Below are 27,964 nucleotides of genomic sequence, written 5' to 3'. Positions count from 1 at the left end.
TCACGTATCAAAGGCGAGCACTGTGTTTTATTCGTATGTACACATGAACAGGCAGTAAACTTGATTTCGAATTTTTTTGCCTATTCATTCTTTTTCGACGTTGATTCAGCGAATCCAGGTCACTTCCCACTCGCCAGATGACAGCCCATCGAGTTCAAAAAGTGTCTGCTTGCCCAAATGCGCGTTGGATAATGCCCATCTCGCTATTTACAGCCCTGAGCCAGTGGTAGAAATTCCACATTAATGACAGGGTCACAGTCTCTCCAAAGGGCCTCGTGTAAAGCGGTACTTATTTTAATAGACCGCCCCCCCCCCCCCGTGTCTGGTCGAGGTGACCCCTGTTTAGGAATGTGGGACTCGCAGCCGTCAGATTTCGAGCAGAGTTCCACCCACAGCGACGGGCAATCACATCGACTTGGCCTGTCCTGCCGCGGCCACCTCATGGTGGAATGGACCTTGGCTACAACAAGAGTGAACGAGAGGTATGCAGAGCAGGTAGCTACCTGCAAGGCAGTGGGCGTAGCTACATCAAGTGCACGGGCTGTGCAACTGCACCAGGGCCCACGTAGTGAAGGGCCACGGGGGGGGGGGGGGGGGGGGGGCTGGGGGGGAGAGGGAGGGGAAATTGTGCCCTCCCTAATCGTCTGCTCCCGACTGATCTCCGCTGTAGGCACGTAACGATTCTTTCTTTAGAACCGCCTGTTGTTGCGTTTAGTTTGTTGTCCTTCCCCCGCACCTCGCAATTAGCACGGTTGGCTAAGTATGGTGCGAAAGAAGTTTAACATATTCATTAAACTCGATTCTCTTCGTCGGCGTGTAACAATACACTATTTACAATATATGCAAATTACAAGCAAATTAAACTTTGATGATACATCTGTGTAGGGAGTGAGGATGCAGTGAACATCTGTAAAAAAAAAAACGACATCTGGGAAAAAGAGCTTCATAGCTCAACGGATTCCTCCAGGATAAATAAAGATTCTGATTCTGTGTAGGTGAGTGGGGGCCCAGTGCAGGAAGTGGGGGACTCCGGTACAAAACAGCATGATTCTGCAAAGGACCCTGGGAAAGGTGGAACGGGCGCTTTTGTAGGGATGAGTTTGGCCCCAAGCGCAGACCCGCGGTCTCGGTCTCATTCGTTATACTTGGCCAGCTTGAGGCGAGGGATGATGTTCATGGACTGCAGCTCCTGGAAGAGCAGCTTGCACGCGTACGGGATGCGCAGGGACGACACCTGCCTCGATGAGCGGCAGTAGTGGCACCTGCGGAGCGAGAGTGAGCATAAGACAGAGACCCCCCCCCCCGGTATAGCCTCAAGAGACTTTTGGGGCAAGTGCTGTTAGCGAGAACCTATGAACGCTGGCGCGGCACACGAAGTGGGTGGGTGGCCAGCACCACGCCCGGCCGACTTCCATCTCCCTCGTGGCGATGCATAAAACCGCCCGTGACGCGCACACCCGCTCGCGCGTGCGTACGTGTGTGTGCGGCACGCTCACCAGCCCGAGTACGCCATGAGCCCGCAGGTGCCGCACACGTCGACTTGGAAGGAGTCGCTGGAGATCATGAGCCGCTCCAGCAGCAGCATGCTGGCGCCGTAGCCAATCAGGCAGTCGCGCTCCATCTCGCCCAGTCGCAGGCCCCCGTCGCGAGACCGCCCCTCCGTGGGCTGCCTGTCGCGCGCACGAGCACGGCGCGGAGAAACACAAGGCAACGGCAGGCGACGCTATCCCGAGTAGCCCCTGCCGGACTCCGCGTCCGCGCCCGTCAAAGTGACCACGTCGTGCCAGCACTCCGATCCATCCACTGGCTCCTAAATCCACTCCCGGATCAAGTTCAAGTTCACACTCGCAGTGTTTAAGATGAACCGTGGACTCGCCCCTTTGAAGTCCATGGTCATAGAGACCCACCGACTCACAGAGACCAAGAGACTAACATGGATAATGACACTCGTATATAGATAAATACACACTCAGAATCAGAATGTTTAAATTAGACTGGAAGAAACCAATGAGTGATGAAGCTCTTTTGCACAGATGTCCAGTCGGGGCGGGTCAGAGAGTCACAACAACAGGAGCCAGGGGGATTGTTGTGTCACGAGGCCGTGAAGGATGACAACAAGCGGAGGACATCCAATGAGGCTCTCCTTGACACACCTCTAGACCCATGCTGTACAACACAACGTGCTTGCGAGTGATGATTGCATTTCATCACAGTAACAATTCGACGACTCCGCAACCGCCCCCCCCCCCCCCCCCCCGCTTATGAGCAGACCTCCCCTGTGTGATGATCATCTCACAGCGTCGAACGTGCGGTGCGCAGTGAACCCCTCCGTCTCGCGAGGCCGGACAATCGACATTTGCCCGCGGGCTACCTGGTAAGCACGGCCCTTGGTCCTCGTGCTCGTGCGTGCATCTTATCCAGGACCATGTGCTTCAGCTTTTGGTAGTAGACGGGCCCGATGTAGATGTACGCTTCCAGCGGCTCCCTGCGGGGGGGCGAGCGGCCAAACGTAGACAGCGGGCACGCAGAGGGAGACGGGGGGGAAACGTGGCGGTGAACAGAGGACAGCACGCGGTTTGTTAAGATGTGGATTCGATAACACGTTGGGCTCGGTCAATTTCACGTAACTTACGCGTGACATGTCGGTTTGGGAAGTGCCATGCGCAGTTTGCATGCGTTGCACACGCGATGCCAATCTTGCATTTTGTTTACTTGTCACTGGCAATGATTTGTTATTGCCAGAAAACCTAAAAATAAAACCGGAATCGGTGGAATGATGTGTTGTTACGTGCCTAGTGCGTGGCCTTTCCAAGTGTGGCTGTGAACGGGCGAGCGTGGATGGCGAGGCGTAGTACCCTGTGATGCCAGACGTGACGAAGTCCTTGCCCTGGTAGTTGTAGCCGTGTCGGATCAGGTCCTCGCAAACGTCGCGCACGCGGCTGCCCCCGAACGCCGTGCCGTAGTGGAAGCGTCCGTCCAGAACGCCCGCCTTGCCGGCCAGCAGCTCCATCAGCTTTCCGACCTGCAGCACGCATGCACGTACGTATGCACGCACGGATGTGCAGACACACAAGCACGCAACATACAGAGCCGGCCGTACGGTTACAACCCCGAGCACGCATCCGTACGGACAAAAACGCACGTTTACAAAATGCACGCGCGCATAGGCGCACGTATGCATGAACTCGCACAGATGCGCGTACAACTATGGTGAGCGCACGTTACGTACACAAGCATTTACACAACGACAAAGACACCTCCGTGTGTGCTTTAACAGACTCTTGGGACACGTGCTGTTCGCGAGCACCTATTAAGGCCAGAACAGCACACCAGGGGATAGTGTGGCCAGTGCTGATGGTCACACGCCGCGCCAGGTACTCACTCGATCAAAAGGTGGGCCAGGACAGCTCCAGATAACCGCCACCGCTTCAGATAACGACGAAGGGGTGCAAAGACGCTGGAGCGTCATCGGGCACAGCAATGGATTTTACTGCACTGCCCTCTGCTGCCAAAATTGCCCCTGCAGTCACATTGTGATGCTACTGTGTACACTGCGTTACTTACATCACTTCTGAAACCCGGAATAACCTATAATCAGAGCTGGGTGACTTTCCAAAATCATCCCTAGCGACACGTGTAACACGATAACGAGACAGAACATGCTACCGTCATGCGAGAGGGGAAGCCGTGGGGGTTCATGATGATGTCGGGGCAGATGCCCGAGTCACAGAACGGGACGTCCTCTTGGGAGGCGATGAGTCCACACACGCCTGCACACACACAGTGATCATCGTCAACAGCCAGGATCTATCCACTACTGGATGAAGGCCTCCCCACCACACGGTCGCCATATCTACAGTCCTGCGATGCAATATTCCACCTCGGTCCCACGTACGAGCCGATTTCATTGTTCCATCTCCACAGTTGCCCGTCCTCTCGGGCAAGTTCCTTCCTTTGCCTGCCACTCCGTCATTAGCCGAGACCATCGGCCATCACCTCTCTTCGTGACGCGTCCTGCTCAAGCCTGCCTTCCCCAACAGTCGATACGATGTCTCTTTACTTGCGTATGTCCTCTGACCCACGTGTCCTTCCGCCGGTCTCTCAGTGTGCATGTATAGTGGAGGGAAAGGGCTGGGTTTGGTGCCGAGGAATGGGCAATGTGGTAGCCGTGCACGCGTTGACTGCGCATGCAGCGGTTGGCGAGTGCCGAGCATGCGTCGACATGAGCATTAGCTGGCTGGCCCTGGCTGGGCATGCCTTGGCCGTGCATGCAACGGTTGAATAGTGGACAAGAATATATTGCCTGCGCATATGCTGGTTAAAGAAGGCCCAACGTGCGAGGGCTGTGCATGCGTTGGCTGTCTGTGAAATGGTTAGCAGGCACCGAGCACGCAATGGTCTTTGGACATAGCGGTAGGCGGTGGCTGGGCATGCATTTGGCCGTGCATATTGTGGACGGAGAGGGCCTGAACATTTGGTGGCCTCTTGTAGCTGTGCAAGCGGTGGTTGGCATCGACTGCGTGCGTGCGCTGGTTGGAAAGGGCCGGACGTGCGGTGGCCGGACATGCGATGGCTGGACATGTATGCATGTTCAATTTCTTTCGCACATTTTCTTTGGTTCTTTCGGTAAAGTCACAAACACTGTGCATGGCAAATCGTGCTAATCGGAGGTGCGGTGGCTGGGCGTGCATCAGGTGGATACGCAGCAGTTATGTAGGCCGGTTGCTGTCGACGGCACGCGGTCACGGTGTCGGCGCGGTGGTGAAGAGGACTGAGACCCACCCTTCTGTCCGTGGCGGCTGCTGAACTTGTCTCCGATCTCCGGGCGCCTCGTCTGCCGCAAAAGCATCTTGATGAGGAAGGCGTCCTCGTTGTTGGAGGAGATCATCACCTTCTCGACGTACGAGTCGGTCGACCCCTTGTACCTGCGACATGAGAACGGAAGCGAGGATACACGCAGATGGGACACGAAAGATGGACACGGAAGAGATGGATACACAAGGCAAACGGAGGGCCACGTAAGTAATAAGAGAAGCAGGCCCACAAGTGGATGGTGAAATTCACACGGGCATAGAGGCACTCACAAGCAGACACGAGACTGTGATGCAGATGCACGGGGGGACAATGTAGACGCATGGGTGCAAATGGACACCAACGAGTGGACATGTGTGCGTTTATGGCAAACCGACAGATAAAAGTGACACGCGCAGCAATACATATAGAGGCGGACAGTTGAACACGCGCGTGCAGTATGAGGATAGAGAAAACAGGAGAACAGGATTGTGACTCTAAACTGTTCAAAGAATGGACTCTCGAATTAAATATCACAATTTCCACGTTTCTGTTTCGTCAGGGCTCTTTTTGGCACAAAACACAGTGAAGCGTTTCAATCGTGGCAGCTTTGCATGTGTGCGAGCGTGCATGGGTGCGAAAATACGTGTGCGCCTTGTGCACATGTGCGTGTATGGGTGTGAATAAATACGTGTGTGAGCGCAAATGGGCGCAACCGTACACCCGGGTGTGCGTGAGATGGGCGCTGGAGCTCATATATACGTGTGCACGTGGCCGTGTGTGCACGTGGCCGCGAGGGCACGCGTGCATCTCGCGCACGTGCGGGTAACGCACGTGATGGGCACGTCCTTGTACTGCACTTGCGTGGGCGCGCTCGCGCCCTGGATTGGCGTCTGCGTCATCGAGGGCATCGACTTGTTCACGAGCACCTGCTTGTTCTCCACCCTCTCGCCTGCACCAGCACCGGTCAAAGACAAACATGCCCCCCCCCCCGCCCGCCGTACAGACTTAACAGACTGGTTGGGGCAAGCGCTGTTAAGCGAGCACCTATTGAGGTTGAGTCGACCTAGGGGAGGCCCAGGATCGGTTCAGATAATCATCACTGGTGTTGGCCGTGAGCGTGAGTTGAACTTGGGTCACCGGGTTCACAGCGCAGCGCGGTAACCGCGACACTACCGCTCAATGGTACACCACACACACTCACGAAACAAATATAAACACTGGCCCCTGCATAGACTGTTTGGGGCAAGCGATGCTAGTGAGCACCTAAGAATGTCGCCGATGCTTGACACACCTGCACTATGTACTATTTTAAGGCCGAGTCAACCTAAGGGACTAGAACCGGTTCTGATATCACTCCCCACTGATGTTAGCCATGGCTGAGAATTCAACTCTGCTTGCTGGGTTTGTGCAAAGTGCACTAGTCACTGCAGTGCTACCGCAAACCAAACACGCATACACACAACAGTCACCATTCCCAACTAACTGAGCTAGGCTCGATGCACTTTGAGGCCATGTGAAGTGTCAAAGCCTCCCTGGCAGGAGGAGGTTACGCAACACACCGGTGTTATGGGTGACCTGACTTGAAGTGACTGGCACTGCGCCAACTTCCTGTGTTTGAGCCACCCTGCGCTCTGCCCGTTGTTGGAAACTTACACACACAGATATAATGTTGGCAATGTATTACAGCACATCCACATTTCACGGTGCTCGCGCGCGCGTGTGTTGCATGCGTGCCTGACCTGGGCTGCAGATCCCATCAGAGTCGAGCACCTGGTGCCGCCAGATGGGCTTGCGTGTTGCCGCGTCCAGCATGGGCCCCATCACGCGGTCGAAGGTCTGGTTGGTGTAGCGCTTGAGCGTGCACTTGGCATTCTTGTACACCAAGCAGCGGCCAAAGCCTGCGCACACGGACAGAGATCCCCCGGTGTTCAACCTCACAGACAGCAGGGAAAGTGCCGTCAAGAGTCTAGAGGCTGCCGAGGTGCGCAAGGAGGCGGGCAGTGGTCCGCCCTGTGGACAGCTGCCTGCGTCACTCTTGCATTGATGCTGTTCACAGTGCATCAGATAACCAATTTTCGGTGGAGAAGATCGCAGACGCAGAGGATTCCCTCAATAGCCATACAAAAATCAACGCATTCTCCAATAACACCGTGGCCTCACAGGAAAATATATAATAGGCGACGTACCGGGCAACGGCCCTTCCTCACAGCACGTAAATTATGTGTTGCGTATTTCATTATTTGGTCTTGTGCACCACTGCCAATGCAGCATCCCTAAATATTTGTTTTACTTTTATAGCCACACAGACTCTGTTTGGGGCAAGCGCTGATGTCGACCACCTAACACAAACATCCCGCCCTCCCCCCAACCCCCTTCACACCGACGGGTCGCCCGGTGACGCGCACCGCCCGCCGCTCGTGACCTATCCGCACCGCGGTCAAGCGAGGCTTTGTTGAGGACGAGGGCGTCCTCAATGTCGTAGCCGCTGTAGCTCATGACGGCCAACGTGGCGTTCTGGCCCGCCGGCAGCTTGTCGAACTGGATGAGCTCGATGGTGCGCGTCTGCACCATGGGCCGCTGCGGGTAGGCCAGCAGGTACATGAGAGTGTCGATGCGGTTGCGCTGGTTATAGCCGATGGTGCCTGGCGGGACAGGGGGGTTTGGGTTAAGGCGGAGGGGGTAGGGGAGGGGGTTGCAGCGATGATTGTCATCGATCTCGTCGGTCAACCAGTGTGCGATTCAGCCCGCTACAACAAGATGCACAAATAAAACAGATTTTTGCAATGTATACGAACTAAGAAGAGATAAAGAATATCAATAATAATTTACAGCTCCAGTGTCAATACATTGACGAATGAAGTGTCAGCCACCTGAATTGTTTGACGACACTTCACCATGTCGGTCAGTGCAGGTTGGTGTAGGCCCAGGGACCGGTTCACGGATGTTAGCCGTGGCCACAAATCAAATTTAGATTACTAGATTCGTAACTAATCATGACGCCAAATATTCAGAAGGGGAACAAATGAATGTTCCTGGAACAACCAAAATTTGGGGGTAGGCAGGGAACATATATTCTCTGACACGGGCTTACGCTGCACTGAGACGCAGATTCATGGGCTCACGGACACAGGAGTACACAGAGGGTGATACGAGCTTATCTTGTGAGAAGCATGACGAAGAAAGCGATCACGTGTCCAGATTCGTGCGGAAAGAACATTAAGGATTTGGGTGACAATTAGTGGCGGCCGCCCTACAGAACTCGACAAGCAAATGGTGCCGAATCTGGCAGCAGTTTATCTCCTAAACACTGTAAATCTTTTGGTTGGATCGGCTTCCCGTTTGGGCGGATGCTCGCTCACTCACTCACCCATGGCCTGCTTGCCCATGGCGCACTGGTAGGTGTTGCGGGGGGATTGGTTGTGGTGGGGGTAGGGCACGAGCCCCGCGCACACGCCCAGCAGCGTGAACGGCTCGATCTCCAGGTGCGTCGTATTCCTGCCGCCCGCGGGGAAGTGTCACGTACGGCGCGGGGGGACGACGGCAGACACGGCGCAAGGCGGGCAGAAAACACCGGCGTGACACGGAGAGACGAGGTGCGGACAGACGCATTCCGAATGCCACAGGAATGGCGACGATGTAAAAGAATCAACAAGGAAACAGCGTGGATTATGTGGGAATGAGAGGTGGGGGTTGGCGGCCAAATGGGACTAGATGCGACAACAGTGGAGACGCGTGACAGAAAGGCACGATGGAGACAACACGGGAATGACGCAAGACATGACATGGGGACACAATGTGACAAGAAGATGCCTACTTTATTGAGGGCTACATTCGCACGTAAAATAAAGATCCATTGAAGATAGCACACATGACACGCAACGCGGAGCGAAGTGCCGGAAAACGACACAACAAGCGGACGAAACTACGGTGTCACGGAGGCAACATCCAGGCGACAGGGAAGGTTGTAGCACGTTGACAGCGGAAATTACGCAAAACGATGGAGGCCGCAGACGGCGCGTGACAGGGGAATGCATGGCATGGGAAAAGGGGAACCAAATGGAGATCACGCTAATGACATCGGGGATAACGGCGGAATGGTACGAGACAGCAGAGCTGATACGAACAAGGGGACAACAACGCACAACGCGGTGCTTCGTGAGATAAACATGAGCGCTATTCAAGACTTGGAGATGACATTGTGAGAGACACAGAGAAAACACAGCGATGACACATGCCTGCATAAATAGCACGGGGGAAACAGCATGGAATTAATATAGCACAGATGCAAGGAAATTACATACTGGCTATATGTAAGTATGTATGTATGTTTAACATCTTTCGCACCGTACGTAGCCAAACGTGCTAATCGGAGGTGCTTTACAAGCATTGGGGATGACGCAGGGCAACACGAACACAACCCAACGTAGACACAAATGGTAGACACATGGACAATACACACCGACTACACACAACGATGCGGCACAGTGAAGCTGTCACAGCACGGTGACGATGTGCCCCCCCCCCCCCCCCCCCCCCCACTTACGGATTGATGATGTGCTCATAGAGCGCGATGTTGCAGTCGTTCTCCTCGTTCACGTCCAGATACTCGACCAGTCCCTCGTGGAGGAAGTCCTCAAATGTCCTGTAACCAATGGGAGCGCAGAGACAGATTTTCCCGTGTAGCTCTATAAACCGCAAGGGGGCAAAGCTGTTATTAAGACACTGACAAAGATCCACTCGTACAGCGTTTAACACTGTTGGGGCAAGTGCTGTTCGCGAGCACCCACGAAGGCCGCCATGACACACGAAGGGCATCGGTGGCCAACACCACGCCCAATCACCTTTGTCTCCCCAGTGCTGATGTTCACACACTGCATTAGGTACTTATTTAAGGCCGAGTCGACCTCGGTGAGGCCCGGTACCGGTTCAGATATTTGTCACCGACGTTGGGAATCGAACTTCGGTCGTGCGTTAACCACTACACTACCCTCCCCACTCATCAAACACACAGCTACACACATGCCACATCAACACACATACATGTACATCTGTATCGACACACACTGTGATCAGTCTATACAGAATCTGCCCAAGCTACAGGGAAGTTATTTAATAGCGATTTATGTTTGTGCAATAATTTTCATTTCTCACACGAGACAGTTATTTTGATCCGATTACAATTTTGCTTCTTTTGCTGTCCTTTGAGATTTTGTTATATTGGTAACCCAGGTCACTCTTGCAGATGAAGACGACTGTGGTCTTTTGAACTCCCACCTGGTTAAACAAGAGTAAACTTGAAACCTAAAACACAACGACAACATATGCACGAAAATATCCTCAACATTAAAACTGCGTGTGCCCATGAAGAAAGGCAAACGCTTTCAGTCAAAGTCAAGCTGAAAGTGAATATGGCTGAAAGATGGGCCACACGGCAACTGTAGAACACAATGTTGAGGCCTCTCCATGACTGACACACATTATCACGACTACGTCACACAGAGTTGGAACTCTAGATACGTAAAATAACTCGTTATAACCACAACAATGTCACGCACTTCCATCGACACATTGCAGGCCTCGTCCTTCATCTCCAGCCAACACACCGAGTGCTCAACTGCACGACGCGACTGGTGCACCTGCAACGAACCCCACCACAGCAAACGTAAGCCGCACGATACGACAACGCGTCATCACACCTCACCGCACCTACGACACACCACGTTTGAATTCTACACAAGAGGGACCCCATCAAACTCAAGCCGCACTATAGGACCCGTGATGCCCACTCACCGGCAGCCTTGGCACAGCTCCTCGATGTGTTTGCTCGTCACCATGGGCTGCCTGTTGCTCACGATGATGTACGGCCTTCAGAGGCGAGGGGGGACGAGGGAACGTCAGAGAGCCAAAGAGGAATTAGTCAGGATGGAGACGGAATAGAGAGAACAGGAATACACAAGGCAGATTAAAACTCTACAACGCAACGGTTTCGAAGGCTTCTGTGATCAACATCATGATTCTTTCGATTTAAAGCTTTCGTGACTGCAGGGAATCATCTTCTTGGTTCTTTCGGTAAAGTCACATAGAATGGAAATAATAAAATAATAAAAATAAACAATAAAATAATTCTCACGACGTTTCGGCCACAACGCAAGCAGCCGTCCTCAGGTGGAGAACAGGTCTGTCGGGGAGACAGCGTCTGACAGACCTGGTCTTCACCTGAGGACGGCTGCTTGCGTTATGGCCGAAACGTCGTGAAAATTATTTTATTATGTTTTATTTTTATTATTTTATTATTTCCATTCTACGTGACTTTACCGAAAGAACCAAGAAGATCATGATTCTTAATTCGTTTCTCTTGGGTCAGACCGTGTATTGGGTATGTCAATGATGCCAGATGCAGTAGCGATCACCTGCAGAGGCGCCCGCCGTCGGACGAGATGTAGACGCAGCGGTCGTTGAGGTTGGTGGAGATGGAGACGAACTCGTTGATGTAGCCGGCGCGGCGCATGATCCGGAACGTCTGCACCAGCTTGGGCGGGTCTTGCGTCACGCCCAGGATGTTGCCTGCGCGTGCGCACGTCCACACACCAACACACACGAGCACGGCGCACGTTTTCACTCGAGCAGCAGGGCACGAGGATTACCGAGGAGTCCCGCGAACGAAGCTATAAAATAAAACTTTTTTTTTTTACCAGGTAAGGCCGACTGAGCTCTACAGCTCTTTTACAGAAGCGACCTGGCCACAAACGATAACTCCATGAAATGGATTATCACGTGGATATGTATTGCAGTGAAATACTATGAATGCATGTTGATTCTAAATGTGGAGGGAAAAACCGGAGGAACCGGAGAAAAATCCACGTGACCACTTTGGAGAGAGACTCCAATATACAGGCGTCAGGGTTGAGATCGAACCCACGACCTTCTGTACACCTGGCAAGGTAGTTACTATCTCGCCACCGTGGTGCCCCAAAGAAAGAATGCAGTGCTCTAACCACTACGCCACCACTCTCCAACAAACAAACACGCACACACCGTTGAGGAACACGAGGTAGGTGTCGGGGTAGCTGAGTTCCTCGCCCGACAGCAGGGACAGGTCCTCAATGCCCAAGTTGAAGGCCAGCTTGAGGATGGGCCCATCCTCCATGTCCGTCGTTATGTGGGTCATTAATGCCAGGTTCTTAACAAGCCCGCAAGCCTGAATGATCATGCAGACACACACACAATACCAAGATCCCCCATATAGCCTTAACTGTTGGGGCAAGTGGTGTTAGCGAGCACCTATGAAGGCCGACGCGGCACACAAGGGGGTGGGTGGCCAGCACCATGCCCGGCCACCTTGCCTCCCCTAGTGTTGATGTTTACACACCGCACCAGGTACTCAATTGAGGCTGAGTCGACCTAGGGGAGGCCCAGGACCGGTTCACAAAATCGTCACTGGTGTTGGCCGTGAGCGGGTATCGAACCCAGGTCGCCGGGTTCGTAGCGCAGCGCACTAACCACCACACTACCGCTCTCCACGTTTCCCCATGCACACACACACGCACACGTTATATTTAATCCGAGCACACGTGTGCACCCACAGGTGTCACGTCTGCACAACCAGTGGCCGTGCTCGCCGGACGGGCGCACATCGCTCACCTCCCCCTCGGGGGTGTCGGAGGGGCACAGCATCCCCCACTGCGACGGCTGCAGGGAGCGCGGGCCGCTCACTTTGCGCGTCTTCTCGAACTGCGAGGAAATGCGCGTCATCATGCCCAGCGCCGAGATGTAGGAGAGGCGCGACAGCACCTGAGTCACTCCCTGCCGCTCCATCTTGAAGCGCTTCAGGGACCAGTTGCCCTGCACACACGACACAGGCTTCCCCTGATTGGCCTGCATAGACTGTCTCCACAAGTGTCCCCCCGTCGTTTGGAACTCTAGCTAATGGCAGCGGTAGAGGTCACTCATTCTCCGCTGTCCCCTGTCTCAACTCTCAGAGTGATCCTTGCCGTTAACTCCCTGCCCCTGTTCTAGTCCAGGCTCAAAACTTTTGTACTTCATCTGCCTATAGTAAGTTCAAATACCGGTTTGGGGCCTACTGAGTCCATCATCCATTTGAGGGTGATAAAAGAGGTACCTCTTTGTGCAGAGTTAACCTTTCCCGTCCCGATGACATACGTACGTGTATGTCATCGGAACGGAATCGATTCCGAACGGATTCAATCCATTCCAAACAGAATCGTAAGTAAAAGACCATGCTGGAGAGCGTGTGACACAGTTTGGCACCAGCTATCGTGGAGTGCGGTCATGTCAATACAGCTCTCTGCGGTGAGTACATCACAATGTCTTTAAAAACCGCAGTGCTACGCCTCTCTAAATAAAATCGACGCTAACCACTTGCGCGTTCCGCAATTCAGCGGTGAACGGGACCCAGCCTGCAACTTGGAACGGGAAAGGGTGAACACAGTGCTCGTATGGCTATACTGCTTCAAGGCCACCGATAAAGAAGAGCACATGGTAGTCGAACCACGTCTAATGGCCAACAAGAGAGGGACACACGTCGATGCGTGGCGCCATTGGCTTGGCTGGCTACCGTGGAGATGGCGTTGGCCAGCCCGTTGGTGATCTGGTCTTGGCGGATGTGCTTGGCGATGTCGAACTGCGCGGCACGCGGCTTGGGGATCGTCTGGTCGGCGATCTTCTTCAACTCCGAGTTGAACTTCTTGAAGAGGTCCTCAAAGAGCAGCGAAAGGAGCTGCAGGGCGGACACAAGCGGAGTGTCACGCACAACCAGGGTTTACGAGTTAGGGATGTAACGCCAAAATCTCACTAGCACCAGTTCAGTGCACTGACGCAAGCAAAGTCAACCTGCTGGGTCACTCAGATTCCTTTACAATACAATTACAGTTTAGATTTATAGACCAAAAATTTACATAATTTAAGGGATTGCACCAATGATGCCTTTTTGGTTATGAACGTACCCACAATTGCTCAAGGCAAGATAGGTATATGGTATGTTCGGCCTTGGAGAGCAACAGGCAATACAGAGCCAAAGTGAGTGTTAGAATATGTTTGTTAGGCATTGCCTGGAAAATGTATTGATGTTAGGCACAGTTACAAATAAGCTATGCTAGGAATGGGGGGTGGTAAAGTGAGGAAAGGCTGAACAAAGGCTAAGCTACAATAGGTCTATTAGCAGTTGGGATTATACCTGGGTGAAAGCAAGGGATTAATTCATGTAGGACCTAGTGGATGCATCGGGTAGATTCCAGATTGGTTTATGACAATACTAAATCGGGCCTGGTTGATGGTTAGGCTGTGCTGGGCCCTGACTAGATTTCTGTTACGTAACGTAACATTTGTAAGGAAATCCGGGTTGAGGCCCAGTTTAATGCTAGGCCGTTTTATTCCATTCCAAGTTATTTGAGCGTAAGCAATAATGGTATGCAAAACACATTGTGAAAAAATATTATTGGTTAACCAAAAATCACCCATCCACTCTGGCGAGTGTGGAAGAGTTGTGTCAAAGAAGCCCAAAGGTCAACACAGTGGGCTGAGGACTTTATCCAGCAGTGTAATGATAAAATCACATTGGAACGTGCCGTGCGGTTTGAACATTCTTGCGTGTGCCAAATCGGTTCGACCGTCACTAAAACCGACCGCAATTTGACCTGCGATTTCACGGCTATTTCGAGTCCATAATCACTTTTGCTTTTACTGTTCCTGAAAATTAAAAAAATGAATTATCAACCCTAAAGCCCATTACGAGAGCTGTGCTAGGTCTGGTTGTTGCGGGCCTGGTGTAGGTCTCGCCTGCCCGGCGAGCTCGAGCCTCTTGTTGCCGTAGTAATCGCGGTCGTCGACGCGGTTGTCTCCCTGCGCCAGGATGATGCGTCGCACCATCACGGCCACGTACACGCACTTGGGCCGGAAGTTGAACTCCTTCACCTGCGGCGGCACCGGGATTCACTCAGTGGGACGGTGGTGGTGCCGCCAGTGGGGCGTAGCACAAGAAGCGCTCAATTCGTTATTCTAGCCTCAGGGAAGGAGGAGTCACCCGGGAATGGCAGCAAATCCTTTTGATGAAATACGTTTATCCGCAAATATGTAACCGCAGGGATACAGTCTTGCAGAGGCGCAAAGTTCGTCTCATTCTCCACTTTTAACCCCAGATAAGCGGAGTGGTCTGAAAAGTGGCAAATGCATCCTATTACTCCCGTATATCTGCAAGGAAAAAAACGGTAGCAGTTTGCACAAATAAATGCAGCTCACAGGATCTTCTGGTAGAGCCGCCCATATCGATGCGGATAGGAGACAATTCACGGTTTAGTATATTCATTGAGAAAATTCGAATCAATTAAACCCACATCCAATGCTTGCGACGGTGTTGTAATAATCTTTTGAGCCGATTACCCGTAAAACAATTTGTGGATACAACAATGTCGTCCGGGTTCACTTGAACCAGGACTAAAGGAATCGTCCAATTATCCGCGACGGTGGCACTTTACAAGGAGGGGGGGGTGGGTCTCTCTCCCACATGAGAATACCGGCACGTGCGCCAGCACGGTGGTCGCCAGGAGCTCCCGCGCCTCGTCCATCTTTGATTTCTTGGGGCCGCCCCACATGCGTTGCCTCCGCACTTTGTTACCGACGTAGCGCAGCGCCTGGGAGGGGAAGCAAGGGGGCGGGAGGTGGCGGCAGAAGGAAACTGAGGGACAGGAGGAGGGAAAGACGTGGAAAGAAAAATACATTGAGACGGATGGAGATGACGATGGCAATAGAAGGGAGAGACAGAGAGATGGGAGATACGTTATGAAGAGAGTTCACGACATTGATCAGGAAACAAAGAGAAACTTAGAGAGAGAGAGATTGGAGAGAGGTGGAAAGAACAATAGAGAGGGTGATAGAAGAGAACACGTGTAAGAACAAGTGTGATGCTGAGTAAGAAATTCGAAATGATGAGGGAGGATAGAGAGATGAGAAATATGGTGAGACAGAAGGGCAGAGAGATGCAAAGATAGATAAGGGGAGGGGATAACTTGTGAGGGACAGGGTCAGTTAACAGAGTTCATTGTGTTCGTCAGAATAAGAAAAGAGGTTGGAGAAGACAAAAAGAGACAAAATAAGACATATTTGGAGGGCTGGGAAGAGGTGGGATGGAGAGTGTGTGTGTAGAAATAGAGTGGTATAGGGAGATGAGACGTTGAGCTTCTGGAGAGGTGGGATAGTGAGGAGACAATATTACGCAATTAAGGGGTGAGTGAACGAGGTGGTGAGACCAGGTGGTGAAGGAGAGTGGATGGTGAGCAGTGGAAGAGAGCTGGGGATAGGGCGCGTGATTCCTCACCTGCAGCTGAGTGAAGACCTGTGCCTTCTGGCACTCCTCCAGGCTGGGGGAAAACGCAGCCATGACGCGCTCCTCCGTGCCGATCATCTGCACAATGTCCTGGTCACACTCCACACCCATGGCCTGCGAGGCAAGGTGGCACACATATTATCCATAAATGGGCAGGGGAATGTCCTAGCGGCAGCATGTTCGCCTCTTAAAGTAAACTAAACTATTTTTATTTTACCAGGTAAGGCCCAATGAGCCATGTAGCACTTTTTCAGAAGCGACCAGGCCACAAATGATAGCTCAACGAAGTGGCTTATCATGTGAAAATTTATAGCAGCCAAATACTCGTTGTGGCCGAAACGTCGTGAAAATTGTATTTTATTATGTTTTATTTTTATTATTTCCCTTCTACGTGGCTTTACCGAAAGAACCAAGAAGATGAGGCCCACTCTGTTAAGTGAGATATCGCAACAAATGCCGTCACCAACCCGGCGGGCAACCCAACATCGATCAACTCAAGTGCTATTCGGCCAGCATGGTACACAAGGGGGTAGAATGCAGCCAGCACCATGCTCGCACACCCACAGGTCACCCCCCCCATGAGGGCACTGAAGGGTTCACCCGTGGGTCCACGACCCGATGCAGGACTCTACCCCGCAGCGTGGTGTAACGCCGCTGGGTTCCGCCATGTCACGCTGCGTCGCTGCTGCTACTGCTGTTGTGGGCTGCGTCACCTTCAGGATGATGGCGACGGGGATGTCCTCGGCCAGGGTGTTGTGCTTCATGTAGAAGCGGCCCTGCTTCATCACGAGGTTCGTGCGAGATTTCTTCTCGTGCGTCGAGCTGGGGGGCAACCGCAGCCAAAGAAACACAACCAGCGCCGTCAAAAGATTGGATGCACAATTTATACAAACATACCGATGAAACTGGCCTCTGGTCCAGAAATGATCCTGACAACCCCCCCCCCCCTGACCTGGTGACCGATGCCCCCACGTTGCCCTTGCGGTCGATGTCCACGATGATGCGGTTCTTTGAGAGCTGCTCCTGGATGAGGCACACCTTCTCGACGCCGCGCACCACAAAGTACCCTCCTGCAAAGACAAAGATCCCCTGTGTAGCCCACGGAGACTGTTCGGGCAAGTGCTGTTAGGGAGCACCTATGAAGGCCGGAACGGCACACTAAGAGGTGGGTGGCCAGCACCATGCCTGGCTGCCTTTGTCTCCATAATGGCTATGTTTACACATTGTGCCAGGTACTCATTTGAGGCTGAGTCGACCGATACATGCTAACACACACACATTCACCACACACACAACTATGTCCTCACAAAAACACACGCACCCGGGTCCAGTGGGCACTCGTTGAGCTTGGCCATCTCGGCAGGAGTCTTCCCCGTGAGCACGCAGTTCGAGCTTCTCAACATAATCGGCATCCTACACACACACAAAGCACACACGGCACACATGCAGCACACACAGCACACAAGCGGTGATTGCCTGCATAGCTCGAATCCGAATAGCATACGCACGCACGAAGATGCGCGCGGGCACACACGTGGCAAACACACGGGGTAATGTCGGCACAGACCATACACGCAGAGCATAGGGATGTGTGCGGCACTCACGTGGCACATGCATGTGCATGGTGCATAGTGACCAGAGCAAACCTCTACCCCGGGGTTATCTAGTAGGGTACACGATACAACAAGCTACACCGACTACACATGGTACATATTCTTGGTTCTTTCGGTAAAGTCACGTAGAAGGGAAATAATAAAATAATACAAATATAAAACAATAAAAATTCTCACGACGTTTCGACTGCAACACAAGCAATCATCATCAGGTGTGAAATCCACAGCTTGTGTTGCAGTCAAAACGTCGTGAGAATTTTTATTGTTTTATATTTGTATTATTTTATTATTTCCCTTCTACGTGACTTTACCGAAAGAACCAAGAATATGAATCCCTGCAGTCCTGAAAGCTTTAAATCAAAATTTACACATGGTACGTTAGCGTGTTCATAGTGCGTGTACACCTGGGTTCTTATGCTACGTTGCCACATCAGTTGGGAACTGGGCTAATCCAGTCCATTGCTAGGGTTGACTCGGTCCGCCCACCCAATGTTCCATGCGGCTCTGCAGGCCCCATTCCGCTTCTTCCAAAGTCTATTTAATTTGGAGTTGGCCAAATATCCCAATATAGGATCACAGAGCTTGGGCAAACGTTGGAACTAGTTCCGGCTGCCTTTTGCGGAGTATAAACATTGGCAAAGCAGAGACAAAGATGGGCAGGCGCGGTTCTGGTCACACGACTGTCTTGTGCGCAGTGCAGGCCCTTAATGGGTGCTCACCAACTGCACTTGCTCTTTCAGCATGTTAAAGGCTATACGGGAATCTTGATTTTCTGTGCGCGGGTGAACCCACCGTCCAATGGGCAGGGCGTTGCGGATGATTCTCTGGTTCCCGCGCGTATACTCGATGTCCACCGTGATGGGGGCAGAGTACGTCATGTCCCTTAGGCGACACTGTGTGTGTGTGCGCATGTGTGCATATATGTACGAATACATGGGTTAGCAAATCTGTATATTTATATACATGCGTTTGAATGTGTTTGTGTGCGTGTATGAACAGGACATTATTGTATTAGAGCTGCCGCTTGCTTCCACGCGAGTGTACTGACCTCGTGAGGAGCCACAGGCCTCGTGACGTTGAAGCTCTCCTCCACGTCAGGCGTTCCCACGTAGATGTTCAGGTACCTGGCATGCAGACAGCACACAAGCACAGCGCGCGTATGGCGTACTGACCGTCACTGCGAGTGCCGTTAGAAACACCTCGCAACCGTAACGGCGCTTGGGATCCACTGCTCGCGGTGGCGTTGTTGAGGCCTGCAGTTGAGAAATACCGCTCTAAGTTCCTCCTACATCGCACAGATATGCCTGCTCTTGAACACATTCTGTGTTTGTTTGGACCTCTCCATCCAAAGAGAAGCTGCTTGGTAATTATCTATACAGGAACACAGGCTCCATGATCCGGACAATGTTGCCTCACCCGCTGGATATACCTACTCACGTGACTTTACCTTACACATTTCAACCTAAAAAATCCCATGTTGGGCATTGGCTAGCAAATGTTTTGGAGGTTCAACCAAGACTTACGTCGAGCTCTGGCAGTCGCTTCCTCTGTATACCACGCCCACTTTTACAAAGCCACACCCACTGAAAAGCTAACCGCACCCAGTGAGTGGATTCACTTTCTGACAATTGGCCCCCACCCACTGATCACAGCCCCCACCCATTCCGCTGGCAACCTCTCCCATTACTCAGGTATCCCCACCGTTTCCCACATCATGAGTTGACCAAAACTAGATATCAATTTTCACAAATGCCTTGGAACACCAGGACAGCATGCCTGAATCTTGGAACTGCCCTGGCGAAACCAGGACATTGCTAGATTTAGTAAAGGCAAGTCTGTTTAAAGCCAGCATAGGTGCAAATGCAGACAATCCATGTGCATGATCGCAATGAGAGTACAAACCAAGCAGAGAACAGATGCAGAGCTACTCAGTAAGCAATGTACAGCTGACAAGATGATCTCATGCGTTTCTAATTTATACAGACTGTTGACAGCCCAGATCCAGGCACGTAGACATTTCCTAGGTATGGAAACTTCTCTACCCTCACAATAACCATCCTGCCACTCAATGTGATGGGGGAGAGTGGAGTGTTTGAATTCATTATTTACTCAGGCAAGTGACTTGTTCCGAGGAGGCCTCTTATGTGTGCATGTTGAACTTCTATTGCACTGGGATGGGTAGCAAGTTTGCTCATGTTTCACCATATCAGCATAATGCATGTATTTACTACACGAGGTAAGAGAGCAGACTGAATCTGTATGCATGCTGAACTTATTTCGCACCGCACGCGGCCAACCGTCCTAATCGGAGGTGCGGGGAACCAGGTTATGAGATGGAAGACATCGCGAGTCAGAAATCTCACGGCCATCGCGGCAGTGGGACTTACTTCAGATACCACATGGGGTCAGCGTCGCTTGTGATCTTCTCATTGGCCATCATGATCTTCTTGATCTGCATACGAGAGCGCAATAATCCATGACTCGCCCACAGGGAACTCCTTGGCTGATTTGCAAGCAGAGAACAGCTGGAAATGCATGGTGATCCAACAAGTTACAAATACCCCGTTGACTTCCGATGACCCTCTTACTTCCTTCTCAACAGGTAGTTGAATAAGCGATGGTGGAAAATCTTACAGAGGAACGGTTACGTAAGGCGGTAGGCAAGGATAGAGATTCACGGAACTGTGGTTCACACATGAACAATGTCTGTATGTATGTTGAACTTTTTCGCACTGTATGTAGCCAACTGCGCTAATCGGAGGTGCAGGGAAACTTGCAAAGTGCAAAAGGAAGCATGGAGAGGTGGATGCTTTGAATTATACTGAGACAGCAAGGACACGTGGTTCAGAGAATACACGCACATTGCGTTTATTCTATTAGCTGTCAAGTAAATTAAGTGGGGGCTTGGTAACGGACGATGGCTGATGGTCAAGACTAATGTTGGAGTGACAGCCAAAGGCAGGAAACATGCTCAAGAGGACGATTACCACAGGCAAGAGCGATGAAATTGGCTCGTGTGTAAGGGCTAGATCAGGGGTCCTCAAACTACGGCCCGCGGGCCACATGCGGCCCGCCGAGGACATTTATCCGGCCCGCCGGGTGTTTTTGCCGCCGCTGCCTGTTTGTTACTTTTTTTCTGCATGAGAAGGACGGTCATTGGTGGAAGAGGGAGAGGGGGCGGAGTTCCCCCCAATCAGACTGCATTGATGGGCAGTGCAGTCTGTATGTCTCTGTGTGGGCAAAGTTATTGCTGGTATATTGTTTTTGTAGCGCTGTATATATATTGGTATTTTACTAACATCAATTTTGACTCCCTAGGAAACAATGATGTCAAGAAAGAGAAAAATTTACTCGGAGTGTAGGATATTCAAAGAACAGTGGACTTATGATTACTTTTTCATGCAGTACAAGGAAAGAGCTGTGTGTCTGATATGCCAGAATATAGTGTCTGTGTTCAAAGAATACAATTTACGTCGACACTATGAAACTCAACATAAAGATAAATATGCTTGTTTGGTCGGAGAAGTGAGAAAAGATAAAATATTAAAACTGAAAAATACATTAACAACTCAGCAAAATACTTTTGTGAAGCAGAAGCAGATAAATATGTCATCACTGCGAGCAAGTTTTCAAGTTGCCAAGCTAATAGCGTGCACTGGCAGACCATTCGTGGAGGGAGAATTTGTTAAAGAATGCATTCTTTCTGTTGCCAAAGAGAGGTGTCCAGAGAAGGGTTATTATTTAGTACAGTGAGTCTTTTAGGACCTACAATTACACGGAGGATTGAAGAAATGGGAGACAATTTGTATTAGCATTTGCAAAACTCCCCAAAAAAACTTTCCTATTTTTCCTTGGCACTCGACGAAAGCAAGAGATGTTCGTGATTCTGCACAACTTCAAATTTTTATTCGTGGGACGAATGACTATTTCGAAGTCACAGAAGAGCTTGCTGCACTGCAAAGCATCAAAGGAACAACTACAGGAGAGGATATCTTTCGATTTAAAGCTTTCGTGACTGCAGGGATTCATCTTCTTGGTTCTTTCGGTAAAGTCACATAGAAGGGAAGTAATAAAATAATTCTCACGACGTTTCGGCCACAACGCAAGCAGCCGTCCTCAGGTGAAAACCAGGCCTGTTGGGGAGACAGCGTCTGAATGAAACAGCACACGAGCTTGGAGCATATATAAGCTGGGTTGGAAGCGGGGGAAAGAGCGCTTTGACAAAAGAATTTGCATATCAAGAGGAATTTAGCATATTTATGGGAAATTCAGGAATGTGATTAGTACTACATATGCCCGTGCTGCATATTTAGTACTAATAACATTCCTGCATTTCCCATAAATATGCTAAATTCCTCTTGATATGCAAATTCTTTTGTCAAGGCGCTCTTTCCCCCGTTTCCAACCCAGCTTATATATGCTCCAAGCTCGTGTGCTGTTTCATTCAGACGCTGTCTCCCCAACAGACCTGGTTCTCATCTGAGGACGGCTGCTTGCGTTGTGGCCGAAACGTCGTGAGAATTATTTTATTATGTTTTATTTATATTATTTTATTACTGCCCTTCTACGTGACTTTACCGAAAGAACCAAGAAGAGAGGATATGTATGAAAAGTTTGCCAAACTGTGAATGGTTTGGAGCTGAACTGGGCTAAACTAGCCAGTGTGACAACTGATGGTGCTCCTAGCATGGTGGGGTCTAAGAAAGGAGTAATTGCTCGCATTAACCAAGAGATGGACAAACATAACCATTCTCATCCAATAGCCATACACTGCCTCATCCACCAACAAGCGCTGTGTAGTAAATCACTGAAGTGGGACTCGGTTATGAAATTTGTGGTATCTTGTATTAACTTCATTAGAGCTCATGCACTAAACCACAGACAATTTCAGGCATTTCTGTCTGAGCTAAATGTTGACTATGAAGATGTTCTGTATCACACAGAAGTCCGTTGGCTGAGTCGAGGGGGAGTTTTGAAACGTTTCTATGACTTACTTCCACAGATTACAGCTTTTCTGCTTTAAAAAAACAAAGAAGTACCAGAGCTCAATGATGCAGAATGGAAATGGCACCTTGCCTTTCTGACAGATGTAACAGAGCTACTCAACAGTTTCAATGTGCAACTTCAAGGAAAGGGGAAGCTCATCTGTGATATGCAATCACATGTCAAAGCATTTGAAGTAAAATTAGGCCTCCTCATCAAACAAGTGAAGGAGGAAAACTTCTGCCATCTCCCCACAACTCAAAATCTGTTAGCGGAAAAACCATTGGTTGCATTCCCAAACAAAACGTGTGGATTCACTGGAAAAATTGCAAAAGGAGTTCCAATTTGGATTTAAATAGCTTCATCTCCATGAACAGGACATATAGCTTTTCCGTAACCCATTTTCTATTGACATTGAAAATGTGGATACAATTTACCAAATGGAACTGGCTGAACTGCAGAATTGTGACTCTCTGAAAGACGCATTCAAGTCAAGCAGCCTTCATAATTTCTATGCATCTCTCCCCTCTGAGACATATCCTCATGCACTCAAAATGGCAACCATGGAACCAGGAACCATGGAACCAGGAACCATGCACTCAAAATGGCAACCATCTTTGGCAGCACTTATGTCTGTGAACAGACTTTTTCCTGAATGAAACATTTGAAATCTCCAACCAGATCTAGACTAATGGATGCACACTTGCATCACTTGTTACGACTAGCAGTGACAAATATGGAACCGGACATTGACCATCTCATTAGCCAAAAGCAGGCCCATAATTCCCATTGAAATACTGCCAAGTTTGTTGATTTAACTTTACTTGTTCTTCATTTTAAATATTGTATTTGTTCCCGTTTTGTTTCTTCACTTCAAAATAAGATATATGCAGTGTGCATAGGAATTTGTTCATAGTTTTTTTAACTATAGTCCGGCCCTCCAACGGTCTGAGGGACAGTGAACTGGCCCCCTGTTTAAAAAGTTTGAGGACCCCTGGGCTAGATGGATGTTGCATCATGTGGTCATTAGTGATGGCGACGACTTGGGCAGTCTTTAATCCCGCAATGGGCAGATCATTACTAACGATGAACCGGAACCTATTGTGAAACCAAAGATGGTCAGGGTCAAAAGGTTATGGCCAGGAAAACATCACCTTTCTTTCTGAGGCACGTCCGTATGTTGAATTGCATGACTAGACAAAGGTTTAGAGTAAGTGCTGCGTTAAAGAAAAGTGTTGCAATTATGGATAGGTATTATGGATAGGTAGGCGCTACTGATAAATGCATGCTGTCTGAAATAATGCACCCACCTCCACATTGATGAAGTAGTTGAAGGAGTCTATGTGCTGCTTCACCAAACCCTTCACCTGCAAACATGACACATTTCTTTAACCCGGACCAGGTAAAAAAATACCCAGAAATTGATAAGGCAACCACATATCTTCACTGTGGAAACAAGGCGAACAAAATGTATTTTACTACAAAGCCTATTATGCCGCGAACACAAGGAACTCGCTGTGCCTCTGTATGCGACGTCCGCTCTGTGTCATGCGGAACAGGCACATGAGCATCATCACTCATGCAAAGCTTTCCATGGTCAATTTCTTTCACTCTACGGAAAGATTCCTACACGACGCGTCATCTCATGACACGTGGCAATTGCACACAAAAGAGGAGCATCATGTGACTTTACATGCACCAGACAACACATTTATATTATCTGCTTCGGGAGGCCAGACAATAATGAATAAGTATATGTATTTATAAATGTGCAGGATTTTAGATCTGCATACCTTCAAGAATGCTGGAAGAAGCTTCCATTTGTCCTGTGAAGGCAAATGTTAACTGTTAGTAAACGATTCATTACATACTAAAAAATATCTGTACTGCTTTGGCGAAACATGCTGCAATATAAAAACCATGGGGTAAAGCGGTGGCAATAGTGGTTAGCACACTGCACTATGAATATTTCTACCTTGGTTAGATTCCGGGCCACTGGTAAAATCAGAGTGTTGAGTGATATCTGAACTGGTCCTGAGCACCGTCACGAAATGGAGAGGCCTTCAACCAGAATTTAAATGATAGCTCTACACGTTTTACATTAAAACCGGTAGGGTTTGTTAAACTGAACTGGCAAAACCCATCAACAGGCGGAGACGCTTCATGTTTCCAAGTAGCAATGTAACATTACACTGGTTCACTGAGCCTCTCAGGAAAGTATTATGTTTGGAATGCAAAAACAAAACATTCCAAAGGTTTTGGACATTGATACGAATTTTATACAGATGGCATCTAGCACAGTCGCATTGGTTTAACAATCAACTAGTACCGTGCATTGTGTTGCTCAGCAACTATATTTAAAAATAAGTTCCCAGCACGCAAAACGAAAAGGTCAGATGTCACGCCAAGCAATGTGCGGCAACAACCCGAAAACCCATCAGAGTGCAGTGCAGCGCTGCTCCGCAAAGACGAAATCATAGGAACTTCACTGCTCGCAAACTCGGACCAGACAAACTCTCCGTGCCGTTCAGTGTCTGATCCTGCCCCCCCCCCCTCTCCATCGGTTGCAGCGCAATACAGCAGCAGACAGCTGCCCCCCGCCACCTACCCCCCTACAAACCCAACCACCCAATCCAGACCAAAGGTGAGTTTACGGCTCGTTGTGTCGTGAACGATCGAGCGAGCTCGAACGCGAGCGCGGTGGAATGGGAACAAAGGTTGCGGGCTAAATGCTGTGCAGTACAACGGCGGAAGCGTTATCCACAGATCCCGCCCACCTCAATGGTCCTGATGGGTGCTGTAAGTTGCTCCGATGTCAGCTTGGCAAAATCTTCCTCGAAATACTCCATGCTGCTGGGCTCACGCCAACGTCACTGCAACGACGACACCAACAACGCGAGTTTACTTCTCAGTTGAGAGATAGCGCTCATCACCGGTTCACGTAGCTGTCAACCCACACGGTTTTACTCCGTGTTCTTGTGCAGGGAAATTGAGTTTGCAGGTCCGTACGGCGTGCAGCCGTAGCAATGCGGGCAAAAATGTTTTGTCTATTTGTTTGTGTTTCTCTCTTGTGATGGAGCTTTGTAGGATGAACGTTGAGATGTATAAGGGCACGGGGTGATCAATAAGGTCTGATTTGGTCGGTAATAACGTAGGCTTCTGATAAGGGGTTGACAGGTATGCGTTCACAGCCATGAACCAAACATGTCAAATCCCCATTCCTTTGACGTCAGGGGAGTTTATCCATACATATATAACCGCTTACCCACAGCGGTACATATTTTATCGACCCCCGAATGAATGATGGGGTGTCAACCTCCAAGCAGGATTTAAACTCGCAACTTTGCGAACGCTCTACCACTGTGCCACCACGTTGCGCTGACATCTACAATATACTCAACAATGAACAGCAGCGTGCTAGTTCAGTGGGACGTCGCATATCCGACTCGCTTGGGGGACTGAGGTATAAGGCGGATACGTGAACATCGATAGGAAGTGCCAGTAACACCATGTAGATTCTAGATTTGAAGCTTTCGTGACTGCAAGGATTCATACTCTTAGGTTTTTTCGGTAAAGTCACGTAGGTAAAAATAAATCTATAATAAAACTATGTAATTAAAATAGAAATGTTAATAGCTATTATTCTTTCTATTATGACATTTTTCATTGTTTATGTAATTAATTTATAATTTATTTATTTTCCCCTACGTGACTTTACCGAAAAAAACTAGGAGTATACCATGTAGAGTTGTAGACATGCAGAGACTGGGTGTGGACGGCTTATTGTATCAGGGTGGATACGTGACGGTCGGATATGCAACGTTACACTGTGCGCTACACGAAAAGTCCCTTCTAAATTACAAATGACACCTTTGTGTCCATAAGGCAAGTACACTCATGAATGTAAACTTCACGTAAAACAACACAAGTCAATAGCATTGTCTTGCAACATATACTGTACGTTAAAATAGGGTGACGTTTCAAGCAATGGTCCTTGTTCTGAGCATGCCACCATATCGAACTCCACGCCACTCTCCACTACAATTAAACACGTCTCTATAACACACCATGCTACAGGATACTAACATATACACCACTACACGATATGAAATCGTTCCATCACACAAATTAGGGGCCGTCCATAAATGACGTCACGCGATTTTGGACGATTTTTGACAACCCCCCCCCGTCGTCACAAAAAGTCAGCCCCCCCCCCTCAAATATGACGTCACAAAGCTCTGCCCCCCCGCCCCCCAAAATAAACATGCTTCAAATCCCTTTAAACTATTGTCATTGTAGTGCATATTTAATGTGGCGCTGCAATCTGATGTTGTAGGAGAAAACATTTATTAAAAAGTCTATTTAATTAAGAAGCACGTGTTGTCTATATTTATTTAAAGTTGCGCATTTTGATGTGACGTCACATTTCTCATTCCCCCCACCCGTCACACCTCCCCCCCCCATGTGCGTGACGTCATTTATGGACGGCCCCTTACTCCACTCTGCAGCACACACCATTATGCATACAACTCTCAGTGTTTACAACACACTATACACACCACACTGTATGCACTCCCCTCAATGCTGTACACACACCACTCCTAAACATGACTCCAAAGATCCCCCGTATAACCATACTAGACGATTGGGGCAAGTGCTGATAGCGAGGAACTGTGTGGACCTGACGTTGGCCGTGAGCGGGAAGCGAACTTGCGTTGCTGGCCGGGTTCTTCGTAGTTGCACGGCGCGAATTAACCGTTGCACTACCGCTTCTCCACACCTCAGCCTCTCTATATAAACTCTATACACTCCACTCTACTACACACACTCCACTCTACGCACACTCCAGTTCTACACACACTCCGCTCTACACACTCCACTCTACGCACACCACACTCTACACACACTCCACTCTACACACACTCCACCCTACACACACACCACACTCTACACACACCCCGCTCTACACACACCCCGCTCTACACACACTCCACACTACACATACACCACACTCTACACACACTCCACTCTGTACACACACTCCACTCTGTACACACTCCTCTACACACACTCCACTCTACACACACTCCACTCTATACACACACCCCACTCTACACACACACCACACTCTAAACACCACACGACACAGACACCAAACACTCACGCCACCTCTCCGACACACCGCACCACCAACTCCACGTGTGCCGCGCGCCAACACAGCACGCGGTCGCGCGCC

The 27,964-nt window shown here is 50.0% G+C and overlaps 1 protein-coding gene across 4 annotated transcripts; it reads right to left on the bottom strand.

The window, feature by feature from the left end:
* POLR3B (RNA polymerase III subunit B) lies at positions 1 to 27,964 on the bottom strand. Of its 4 annotated transcripts, none has more exons than XM_061559868.1 (29): positions 27,916 to 27,964; positions 25,506 to 25,601; positions 24,522 to 24,554; positions 24,039 to 24,095; positions 20,133 to 20,197; positions 18,794 to 18,869; positions 18,538 to 18,638; positions 17,454 to 17,545; positions 17,085 to 17,202; positions 16,846 to 16,954; positions 16,124 to 16,246; positions 15,324 to 15,440; positions 14,590 to 14,724; positions 13,370 to 13,531; positions 12,436 to 12,636; positions 11,830 to 11,992; positions 11,205 to 11,358; positions 10,585 to 10,659; positions 9,338 to 9,436; positions 8,162 to 8,289; positions 7,227 to 7,436; positions 6,534 to 6,692; positions 5,626 to 5,743; positions 4,783 to 4,925; positions 3,667 to 3,770; positions 2,856 to 3,022; positions 2,372 to 2,485; positions 1,497 to 1,670; positions 1 to 1,262 (listed from the first exon to the last, which is right to left on the bottom strand). In XM_061559868.1, exons 2-29 carry the CDS (start codon positions 25,575 to 25,577, stop codon positions 1,133 to 1,135), a joined length of 3,399 nt encoding a protein of 1,132 aa, XP_061415852.1. In that variant the 5' UTR covers positions 25,578 to 25,601; positions 27,916 to 27,964; the 3' UTR covers positions 1 to 1,132. The 4 variants fall into 4 exon arrangements, with proteins under 4 accessions (XP_061415852.1, XP_061415850.1, XP_061415849.1 ...); XM_061559866.1 differs by having other exon boundaries at positions 25,506 to 25,604; positions 27,403 to 27,958; XM_061559865.1 differs by having other exon boundaries at positions 27,410 to 27,958.

This window comes from Lethenteron reissneri, chromosome 26, assembly GCF_015708825.2.
Source record: "Lethenteron reissneri isolate LAM-NWPU_2019-01 chromosome 26, ASM1570882v1, whole genome shotgun sequence".
Taxonomy (NCBI): domain Eukaryota; kingdom Metazoa; phylum Chordata; class Hyperoartia; order Petromyzontiformes; family Petromyzontidae; genus Lethenteron; species Lethenteron reissneri.
This window is presented reverse-complemented; position numbering and strand designations above follow the sequence as displayed.